This window comes from Notamacropus eugenii, chromosome 1 (genome assembly GCF_028372415.1).
Source record: "Notamacropus eugenii isolate mMacEug1 chromosome 1, mMacEug1.pri_v2, whole genome shotgun sequence".
In the NCBI taxonomy this organism is placed as follows: Eukaryota; Metazoa; Chordata; class Mammalia; order Diprotodontia; family Macropodidae; genus Notamacropus; species Notamacropus eugenii.
The window spans coordinates 367249171-367261177 of NC_092872.1; the positions used below are offsets into that span (position 1 = coordinate 367249171).

Sequence of the window (12007 nt, forward strand, 5' to 3'; positions counted from 1 at the left end):
GAGGGCATGAATGCCAGGCTGAGGAGTTCTTCCTTTATCCTATAGGCAATGAGGAGCCACTGATGAGGGGGATGAGCAGGAAGTTAAAGAGAGGAAACATTAGTGGTAGGGAAACAAGTTAAGAAGCTATCACAAAGTATAGGAAGATAAGCATGATTGCAGCGGGAATGGAAAGGAGGGGAAAAGGCGGGTTTTAAAAAAAAGAATTCATGGGATCTGGGGACATATAAATAATTCACAAGAGACAAGGTAGAGTCAAAGTTGATGTCAAGATTTCCAGCCTGGATGACTGGGAGAATAAGAAAAGAAAGGGAAGTCAGGACATGGAGCTCACTTGGGCAGGATGATGATAAATTCTGTTTTGGACATGTTGAGTTGGAAGTATAAGTACATTCAAGTGGAGATGTCCAACAGGGAGCTGGAAACAGGGGACTTGGGACAGAGGTCAGAAAAGGAGAGCTACGTAATGTTGTTCAGAACATAAGTGTTCAGAGAAGAGGGAAAGAGCTGGGTATTCTGCCTAGAGGATGGTGTAAAGAGGAGAGAGAAGGCTTCAGGAAGGACACAGAGCTTGAGTTGTGCTTGGAAGAAGTACTAGGATGTGAATGGGTGGAGAGATCCTCTCCAAAGAAGACACAAGAAGTGGTATATGCAGTGGGACATCGAATGAAGACAGAGATTCTTGGACTCTTCTACCCTTTAATGCTTCAATGCCCAAGAGACCAGAGTTAACATACAAATGTGGGCACCATGGGACTGTCCTCCCAATCCCACTATTCCCACTCTGGCTTGCCTCCTTCAGTCCTCTGAGAGGAGAATGTAGGAGGCCTCCTGTCAGAAGACTGCTCCCCTCGTAAGCGATAAAACAAACACAGGGGTAGAAAAATCAGCTCACACTCCAGTTCAGGGGGCCCAGCCCTGATTCCCCCAGCTCCGGCTCCTGGCAGTCGAGCCACCCATAATTGCCTTCTAAAAATATCCCTCCCCCACCTATAGATTTCAAAATATTTAGTTTTCAGGGTATTTTAAAATGTGAGCCGGCAGCTTTGCCAGCTCTAGATAACAAAGCTAAACATTTATGCTTTAACTGCATTTCTCTTAATCTGCCGAGATTGTTGTGTTTGATAGGGAGAGGGAGTGCGAACCGGAGAGCAAGATGAATCATGTGCCAGGAGGCTCCCCAGCAGTGCACAGTGACTGGAAGCCCCCCGAGTCCTCCCAGCCCAGCCCCCACCTCCCTGACTCTCCCAGAGACATACCGCTGTTCACATTCAGTTTGCCTTTGGCTGTGTCCTTTCCGAGAATGTTTTCTGCCTCACAGACATACTCCCCAGCGTCTTCCACCTTCACCTTATTGAACTGCAGCCTGGAGTTTCTTCTGTTTGGGGGAGGCAGAGGGTGGAGGGGTGGGGAGAAAGGAAAGAAGTTTTGATTGAAGGTGAATTGTTCTTCCCCTGACTGCCCCCAGACAGCCTATCTTCCAGCAATGGAAGAGGAGGGAGGTGTGCAGCCTATGAGTTGAATATGGCTGTAAGGGATAGAGAGATGCTACTGTTTTGGAGGGTGGAGGCCCTTGACTTAAGAGATCCTAACCTGGTGAGGGAACCTACAAATGCTTTCTAGGCTGGGGCCCCAGAATTAGATTAAATCCCCTCTCCACCCCCACACCAAACACCTCTCCTTCTGCTCTCGGAGTCTGTTGTTCATAAGCACCAGAGGGGTAGGGGCAAGGTCAACTCAAGAGGGAATGGAGAAGAAAGGATTCAGTCAGAAAAATGAAGAAAAGTTCACTTAGAAGAAAAAACAGCTGGCACTGCTTATCAGTTGCTGTGACCTGTTCCAGAAGAAATGAATGTGAACCCCACTGAGATCCTAGCTTGGGGAGGGGGGCACTTTCTGCAAGTGTTGGAGGTAGCACTCTGAGAGGCAGAGTAGTGTGGTGAAATAGATTCTCATGAACTTTGAGGGTTCATGAGGTTAAGATGGGACCAGGTGCTCCCCAGCACCTCGGAGAGCAGCTACTTTGATGATAGTTTTCAGAGCTGCTGAGTTGATAACACCAAACCTAGAGTATTGTTCCTCATTCATCCAGCTCCCAGCCTTTCTGATCAGGTAGGTTTGGATTCAAATATCATCACCACCACCACCATCACCACCACCACTACGAATTTGTATGAGCATGTTGAACATTTTTTCCCCTACATATGTTCCCTCATTCCTCTGAGGAAGGGAGGGGTAAGGGATAATGAGCCCCATTTTACAGATGAAGAAGTAATTGAGGCCCAGGGGGATAAATGTCTAACCCAAAGTCACCCAGGTACTTAATGGCAGAGGTGGTCCTAGGGCCTCTGTCTTCTGACTCCTGGGCTAAGTCTTTTTCCCTAGCAAACTCTGCACTTCTTTTCCTTTCCATATTGGTAAGCTAGTGAGTGTATGTCCCTTGTGAAGTCTATCACCAGGGAAGCCAGAGAGCACTAGATGCTATATCTTGGTGGGAAGTAAAGAAACCCTTCTTCCCCTCAGGGATCTCTGCTTGAGACTCCAAATCTGACCAGAGGAAGGACACTTCAGCTTCACAGGGTCACCCTACCCTGACAAATCACTCCCTTGGCCTCAGAAACCTAGGAGCCTGCCCCTCTCTTTGGAATTTCTTTAGCCTCTGGAAATAGCCTCCAGAAGGCTAGCTCAAAATTCTGAGTGTGTGTGGGGGAAGTGGTGAGGGTGTGTGTGTGTGTGGGGGGGGGGTAGCTGTTCTATTAATTAGATGTTGTTCATTGATATGAAAATATAAAGAAAATCTCCCTGTGTTTCTGATCCTTTGCCTCCAATATCCTTCTACCTAGCCAACACCAAAGTGGGCCACAGTGATGATGCAGATATATGCTTTTTTTTTCTTTTAAGTTGCCTTTTCTATATTTTCTGCTCCATCCCTTTCATTTCCATTTCCTTTGGGATGTTTATATCCTTATTCCTTTAACATTCCCAACCCCTGGGAACCTCCTTGGCCCTACCTAGAAAATAACTGTTGAACGCTCCCACCCCCTGACCCCAGCCTGGCCAATCTTTTGGATGAAAGCATACAACAGTGGCCTGTGCCCTGGGAGAAACAGGACAGAGCAGGAAAATCTTACACAACATGACTTCTTCACTTCATTATTGAATAGCAAAACTAATTACCAACTTCCCAGAATATGCCTTGCCCAGGGACCCCTAGCCATTGCCGTGAGGGATGTATGTGAGGGATGGGGGTGGGAAGAAAAGTAGATTGGGGGGGACACACAACAGGAGACAAGTAGGGCTAGAAGCCCAGTGGGATAGGAGGAAGAGGGGCACTGGCATGGGGATGAAAGGAACATATCAAACAAATCAAACTGACAAGCACCACTTGTTTCTTTCCCAGAGAAATTTCTCCCTTTTCAGTGAGTCCAGGAGCCTCTGGGGACCAGCCTCTTCCTGGGACCCTGGGGGGACAGCTCCCTCCAGTTGTCTTGTCAACACTTTCTGTTACTATAGAGATATCCCCAGTGATGCCACAGCAATTACTCCTTCCCCAAAGCACATTTTCAACTCCTTGGCCCAGCTTCTGCCCACAGCCTTGGGGCTCATTCTCCTTGTCAATTACAGCTGATTTCCTTCATTAAAAATAGTTTTATGGTCCCTTTGACCATCCTTCCATCTCCTACTTGGCTCCAAATTAATAAGAAACTATATTCCCCTTTGTCAGGAGTCTTCCCTTGTCACCTCCTCCCTGAAACCTAACCCCAGAAAAAGGGAGACATGTGGGGGTCGCAGAGTCAGACAATGAAAATCCTGAACTTTCAGGGCCTAAAATAATGCTTTTGCTCCCTCCTGCCCTTATCTATAACCCAAACTGGCAAATTTCCTTTAAGCTCCATCATGGTTCTTTATAAGGGCAGGGCAAGGGGCAGAGGTCTAAGCTTCAACTAGAGGAATGATAGATAGATAGATAGATAGATAGATAGATAGATAGAAAGAAAGAAAGAAAGAAAGAAAGAAAGAAAGAAAGAAAGAAAGAAAGAAAGAAAGAAAGAAAGAAAGAAAGAAAGAAAGAAAGAAAGAAAGAAAGATGACCTTATTAGTGACAAGGGAAAGAGGCAAATATGCAATCAAGGAATCTCCTTCCACAGAAATCTTCAGGAACAACAGTATAGGTACTTTAAAATTATTCTGCTCTGAGGTAGGGAAGGCATATATGATACCCTTTGGAGACTTCTGTTAGCTCTAGGACAGAGGTTCTTATCCTGAGGTCCATGAGTTGTTTAAAAAAAGTGGAGTTTTTTGCAAATGAATTTCAATATATTTGGTTTCCTTTGTAATTCTATGTATTTTATTAAAAACATTATTCAGAGAGAGGGGGTTCACAGGCTTCATCAGATAGGGATCTATAACAGCAATGACAAAGGATAAAGAACTTCCACTCCAGCAGGCTTAGATTATCAGGCATTTTATAATTAGGACTCATCCAATTGGCTCTTCACTAGAAGGGAAGGGCTCAGAGGGAAAAACTGAGGCACACTGTCTGGTCTCAGTTCCATAGAACAGAACGCAGAGGAGAGAGCGAGGCCCTCTGGGAAGGTTTTGGAGTACGGCTCCTGTCTTCCCACCATCTCAGCAGCTTGGTTTTCTAACTGCTCTTCCTCTAGACTATCACGCTGGAGTCCTGTCTTCCGCACTCTCCTCCTTCCCCAATTTAACATCCTCTCCTCTCAGTGGCTCAGGCTATACCTTCACATGTTGTGTTCCCTGTGTCTCAGGTTTTATTTCCCTGTGTGACCTGGCACCCCCCTTCCCATATAGTGACTCTGGTAGGAATGCTCCACCTTTCCCCACCCACCCCCTCCAATCCATACTTCCTCTCTGAGCTGCCCGCCCGCCTGCAGGGCCTGTCCTAGCCTGCTTCTCATTAATGATGGAACATGTAGTTCTCCAGGGGAGGGACCTGGATCCTGAGCTGGGGGGAGAGGAGGTGGAGATTAAAAAAACTGTGCCTGGGAAAGAAGGAAGGAGAGACTATAGAGAAGACTGAAAGACAGACTGTGACAGAAAAATGCAGCAGCACAGGCTTGCAGATGGAGAAAATAGAGAGCAGCATAACCAGAGAGAGAGAAAGAGAGAGAGAGATACAGTAACAGAAACATACAAAGTATTTGCTACAGATGTAGTATGTGACAAATGAGGCAGAAAGTCTCTACTATTCTTCCTTGGAATGGAAGGGAATAGACACTTGCCCCTTCCTCCATAAGGTCAGTTAGGAAGTTAGGGAGGGGTAGGATGTACAAATATGTGAAAACGTGACTCCAAGGGGGCTCTAGAGACTCAAGAGATAGGGGCAGAGCCATCTGAGCTCCCCAGTGTTACAGGCCCAAGGATGCAGTTGGGCTCCCTCCATGGGGAGCATAAGCCACACACAGACATTTTCCTGATCACTATGTTGGCCCCTCACCCCTCCTTCAAACAGGGCTGGGACAGGGAGGGGTGGAGGGAGGAGCTTCACTATGGGATAATTGAGTGACAACATCATGGCGTGGTTTAAGGGAGTCACTTAACACTACAGAGTGCCCAGGAAAGAAAGTGCAGGGGAACCCCCCTTCAGTTCTAGAGAGCAACTTGACAGAGGGAGAAATCAAGGACCACAGCAAGACAGCAGCTGTCTCAGGAAGAAACGTGAATGGGAAGGAGCCTGATTCCCAATTCAAGCATCTCAGACCTAGGAGAAAAGAGCTGCTTTGCCCAGAGGGTTGTCAGCCAGACAATAATACCATCACCCCAAACCTCAGTCAAGGAAAGAGACAGGGTCAAACTGAAATCCTCCTTTCCTCAATTCCATTTTGGGAATCCTACCAAAATGGGGTGGAGGTGGGTCAATCTTAGATCATTCAGGAGAGTTACCTTTAATGATGCCACCCACTAGCTTCCCATTCATTAGGACCTATGTCCATGGCTCCCATGTCCAGGATTTTTTGCAGATGATTCAGTCTGGTCACCCCCTAGCTGTTACAAGTGGTACTGATCACAGGAGGTGGTGGAAGGGAAGAACTCAGGAACATCAGAAATGTGCCCTCAGCATTATTAACCTCATGGTCTCCCTAGGCTCTAGGTTTTTTTCTGAAGGGAAGGTATGGATTTAGGTATAGAAAGTGGGGAGGGATTTGAGGGAACTGGCTTTGTGAAGGTCCCTAGTGGTGGTGGAAGGGAGGGAAGGAGTGATATGGTACTGCCCACCATTAACTTTATGTGAGTATAAAGGGCAGGGGACAAGGAAGGCACTGGCAGAGGGCAGAGAAGGTACAGGGGGAGAACACAATGGCTGGAGTTGTAAGGGGTCTTGGGTGAGTTAATGCTATCCAAGTGGCAACATGTACTAGTCAACTGAACAGAATAAAAAAAATGAGTCTGGGATACAGGAAGAATCCAGGAGGACTTTTATTTTGCTGGTGGCAAGGAGTTTTTCATTAATAGCACCCTCATTCTCCTTCCCCCTCCCCACCCCCGACCTAGACAGCTCCTTTGGTTCACTGACTTAACGGCTGCTATGGATACAGGCAGATTCTGAGTTGTTACCTTTTCTAGTAGAAGTCAAAGACAGAAAGGGGCTTGTTCATGGGCTCTCAATGCTGCAGCTGGTTTTCCCCAGAGACTCCCTCATATACACACTTGCCCAGGATGGAAGCATGAAGACATTGGTTCAAGATCTCAAAAAGCCTCTAAGTTATTTCCCTTAGGCCTAGACTCAAATAGATATGACCAAGAGGCCAAGCTTTCAGGAAAAGGATGGAACGGGAACCCAGGGGCTCAGTAGAAAGTAGAAAGGAAAAACTAGTATTAACCCTGGGCCTCTTGTTCCCACGGGAGAAGATAGGGAGACTCACCATTACCACTGAACAGTAGCTGACAGCACTCCCAGATCCTCTTTTCCTAACCCCCCCTCCCTGCAAACACCCAAATGCAGCCATTTCTAGGGAAGGTAGGTTGGCTGCATTGCTGTCAATAAGGCAGAACTGTAAAATAGGTGGTTTATCATGTGATTCCCCCTCCCCTAAGGTAAATCTGCTACTTCTCTCTTTCTCCTAGCATCCTTGCATATCACGTCCCTTTCCCTTGGGGCTTTGTTGTCTGCAAAGTGACAGTCAGAAATCTAATATAAGCTAACCATCTCTAATGGGTACATATAGTACCTCTCAGAGACACCAGGTCCTTTTTAACAGAAGCATTATGAGGATAACACCCCAATCTAAAGCAATGACTAATGGTGAGGATTTCAGGCACCAGTGGTTAAGATCCCAAGGAGATGGGAAGGGTGGTCTCTTTCACAGCCCCTAGAAATCATACTATATAGCTAGCTTCCTTCACTTATGACTTAAAGTTGCCTTCAGAGAATCACAAAAACTTCCTGAGCATTTACTAGGTACTCAGGATCATGCTGGCTCTTCAGGCTGGGGCTATATTCAAAGCCCCAGAGGCAAGGCAAGCAGAGGGGGTTAGTAAAGAGTAGCAGGAAAGGGCTCTCTGAGGTTGAGTGATATGGACACTGGGGTGATATGGACACTAGCTAGCCTTAGGGTTTAGCGCAACCCCCGGCTGTCAATTTTGTCTCTTGTTTCTAGAGGTTTCCTGTCCCTCTGAGGCCAGGTGGAATTTCAGAATCGGGATTCCCAGCTCTCTGCTTCCCGGAGGTCACCCAGAGGGTGCAGGCTAGGCCACCATTGTCTTGGAAAGCAGGTACTTACTTGCCATTCCCATACTTAATTCGGATATCCTTGCTCCTGTTGAGTTCCTTCCCATCCTTGTACCAACGGTAGGCAGGCTGGGGGTTGCCGGCAGCTGCCTCACATTTTAGGGACTGCTTTTCTCCCACCTGGACTGTCTGACTCTTCATTTTCTTCAACTTGGGTGGGACAGCTGAAAAAACACAAAACAGAGGGAATCATCAGTCCTAGCTCTGAGGGTAGCAAGTAGCAGATGGGGATTCCCCAGAAGGCAACAGGGTGCGCATGCGCCTGGTGAAGCTTAGCCCATAGCTGGCCAAATTGTTATTTTGGAAAAGTTTATCTCAGGTGCCCCCAGGCTTCTTTTCCTTTGCCCTTTCCCTTTTTCTTGGAGCATCTTAACAAATCTTTCAATGACCCAAATCTTTCCTATTCTCTTCTTTTTTTTCCAAACCTGCTCTCAGGAAAGGATCAGCCATCAGTCATTCACACCTGAGTGTGAGCATAAACAATTGTCATAATATTAGCTGACATTTATATGAGCACTTTAAGGTTTACAAAGCACTTTAGATACATCATCCCATTTGCTTCTCACAACAACCCTGTGACGTAGATACCACTGGTATTATTAACCCTATTTTACAGTAAAGCAAACTGAAGTTTTAAAAGATATTAAGTGAGGCAAATTAGAGCAGCTCTGAGGTTCTGCCTCATGATCATCTGATGATTACGTCATGAGGCAAAGATGACAAAAAGGGAAAATGATAAGCGTCAGAGGGGTGGTGGAAAAAGAGACACACAGGAATGCGCTGTTGATGAAACTGAGATCTGGTCCAGTCATTCTGGAAAGCAATTTAGAACTATGACCCCAAAGTCACTAAATTGTGCATACCCTTTGCCCTAGCTATACAGCATTACTAGACCTATACCCCAATGACATCAAAGAGAGAGAAAAAGGATCTACATGTATCAATATATTTATAGCAGTTCTTTTTGTGGTGTCAAAGAGCTGGAAACTAAGGGGGTATCCATCAATTGGAGAAAAGCTGAACAAATTATGAAATACTCTTGTGCTGTAAAAATGATGAAAGGGACAGTTTCAGAGAAACTGAGAAGACCTGTATGATGATAGAGTGGAGCGAGCAGAACCCAGAGCACGATTTATACAATAACAACGTTGTATAGACAAACAACTTTAAAAGCACAAAGATCTCTGTGATCAATGCAATGGCCAGGCAACATTCCAGAAGACTCACGATGAAGCAAGCTAACGCCCTCCTGACAGAGAGACTGAAGGTCCAGATTAACACATATATTTTTGGATATGGCCAACATGGGAATTTGTTTTGATATGCATTATAAGGATTTCTTTTTGTTTTTTCCTAGTGGGAAGGAGAGAAAATAGATTTTTAATTAAAAAAAGTTTTTTAAGGTTGTGATTTGTCCATGATCATACAGCTAATGAGTATTCAGATTCCAGACTGGATTCCTGATCTTCTTGACTCCAAGTCCCACTACTCTTTCTATTATATTATTCTGCCTCCCTGTTCCCTCTCTTAGGAGGATTTAACATCTCAATATTCTATTTCAGGTGTGAAGGACTTTGTGAATTCCTTTCACATCTGTTTCTTTGATCCTCACCACAATCTAGAGGATTGTGGTCTGTGTCCTCATTTGACAGATGAGAAATCAGAGGCTAAGGAGATGAAATGACTAATAATATTTTAGAGTAAGGATTTTAAAAGCTGTTACCTTTCTTTATATCTTTAATGCTTAGCACAGAGTCTAGCATACAGTAAGCACTTAATAAATACTTGCTAAAAGACTGATTCCTTATTTTAATAATGATGAACCTGGAGCCAGAAGGCTAAGTGATTTTATATATAAGTGAAATCCAGTGGTCTTCCCTAAAGCCCAGTGCAACACGGTAAGGCTGCAACTAGTCTTCTGACTAGCAGTTTAGCAATCTAACTACGCCATAGGTCGCCTTTGTAGGAACTGCATCTTCAAAGCTGCTGGCCCCTATTCAGAAGATTAGTTGAGGTTGAGGAGGATAAGGAGGAACTTTTCTGGCACCCACCAAATCCCATTCTGTAGGAAGTATCCTATTCAGAACCTAGTCAGCACTGTGGGCTCTATCCAGAACAGGAATAGAGTCTTGAGGATTGAGTCCTGGGTTACTCAGCATAACAAGCCTGATGTCCTGGGGCCAGCCTGGCTGATTTAAAGGAAAAACACAGAGAGGAGACAGCAGCCAACGATATGTGTTCTTGTCCTAGTCTGAACCTGGGCCAACACTCAAGGTCTGAGGGGTGGGGGAATGCATAGAGCTTCCCCAATAACTAATGGTCTGTAATACAGCTGAGTGGTGCTAGATAGGACTTTGTTTCCTTCTCTGACTGCTGAGTGACCTTTAGGGACAAAATCTTATTGCTACTGATGAGGAGAGGACAGAAAAACATCAGTGTTGTCCCATGAGAACCAACTGCTTCCAGATGCTTCAGATTAGGCTTTAAGGAGGAGCTAAATGAAGAAAGTTGGAATCCAGGAGGATGTCAGGGTAAGGAGGAGCTAGGGTCCTTTCCATATACTGCTTAGGAAATTATCTCAGGGACAGCCTTTGGGGTCCAAACAAATTGGAGGAATCCACCTTTTGGGATTCACTCTAGAGCTTGTCTGGGTTGGAGGGTACCATAAGATGGTATAAGGGATCTAGTACCTACACAGTGACACTGAAACCTCAGCCAAGGGAAGGATTTACCTCTGATTTTATTCTCATTGTGCACCTCTAGACCAGAGATAGGGCTCCTTCAAGGAGGGGAAGCTTTAAAACAATAAGCTAAAGGCAGCTTCTGCCCCCAAAAGAAGTTAATTGTGTGCCTCATGTAATGTAAGTAAATGATATGGCAGATATGCAGAGGCCAATAGCAGACAGCGAAGAGTTATATATGTAGCAGTGGGAACAGCACTTCCCCATTAAACAATACTGATGCTTCATTCTGAAAATCCTGGGGTGACCGACCCCCAACCTGGAGTTAAACAGCAAAAGAAGGAAAGGATCAAATCTCAGGGAATGTCCTCCTTAACTACCATCAAAGGTCTCTTATCTATCTTAGTTCAATAAGAATGCATGGTGGGAAATCCAGAGGTTGGAGGAGTTCTCTCCTGGGTCCCCCAAATTCAGAGATGCTTCTCTTTCTGGAAGTTCTTCCCTAGAACCTCAGTTTTCATGGATTTCTTGAGTCTGGAAGAATGTCAGAAGGTTACCTAGTTCATTTCTCTACCTCTGAGAAGAACCTCATTGAAACTGTCACAGGTTGTAGGTCTAGAGGCAGAAAAGTTCTCCTTGGGCAGCTGTGGTACATGCAATAAAAAGAAAATGCCTTATAGAAATCTTAAGTCACCAGAAACTCTTTTCCTTGGGGCTGGGTTCTACAAAGCTGAAGGTAAACAGAGCACACCACAAAGGTCAAAGACCTCAAGTCCCATAGGAGGAGTGGGGAGCAGGGTAGCTCTCTGCCTTAATCTGGGGTTCAACACCACCCACCTGCATCCAGGCGTCACTCCTGTGTCCTGGTACCAGTATAAAAAACAATATCATCAACAAGTTATTTTCATTTTTAGCATTCTGGGAGGCGCCTCTGATGCTGACAGCCCAACCTCGTTAATCTGAGGCGGGCACCGGGCCTTCAGAGATCTGACACAGGAGGCCCAGCTTCACCACCCAGGGAAAGCACAGCGCCCCCTCCCCCCAGCACCCTCCTTTCCAGGCTCCGCCCATCAATAACAAGGGGATAGGTGGGCAGGGCCAGCGGGTTCTTGAAAGGACTAATGATCCTCACCCTCCTGACTAATGCTGAGCCAGCCCCTTTGCTGGGAAACACCCCGAAACATCAAAGTCTCCCACTTCCCATCTGTCAAGCAGGCCCCAGCATCTCAACAGCCCCCCTCCACCTTCCCAAGTGGCTCCCCCTGCACCCCAGCCCAGAGGGAGGTGTGGCCTCCAACTCCCCTCTCTCCACCCCCAATCCTGCTACAACCCATAGGCTGATAATTACAGACTCTGAGTTCAAATGGAAAGGAAAAGAAATGGAAATTAGAAAAAACGCCACAGACGTTAAGAGGCTGCTTTGGCAGGTGCCCGCCCCTCCCCCTCCTCGGTGAAATGGGCAGCCAGACGGTTTCACAGCCTTGCCTGAGATTGGTCTGCAGGAGTGGCTCCGCCCTCAGATGCACATGGGTGCAGGCACCACAGAGGGGACTTGGCATGGAAACTCCCA

At 46.1% G+C, this 12007-nt stretch overlaps 1 protein-coding gene across 1 annotated transcript in view; it reads right to left on the bottom strand.

Annotated features, from left to right (window-relative positions):
• NRG2 (neuregulin 2) overlaps positions 1-12007 on the bottom strand; it is a 244802-nt gene that overhangs the window by 39065 nt on the left and 193730 nt on the right. Inside the window, 2 exon segments of the mRNA XM_072630493.1 lie at positions 1260-1378; positions 7749-7920. Of these exon segments, the coding sequence (XP_072486594.1) occupies positions 1260-1378; positions 7749-7920 (291 nt within the window).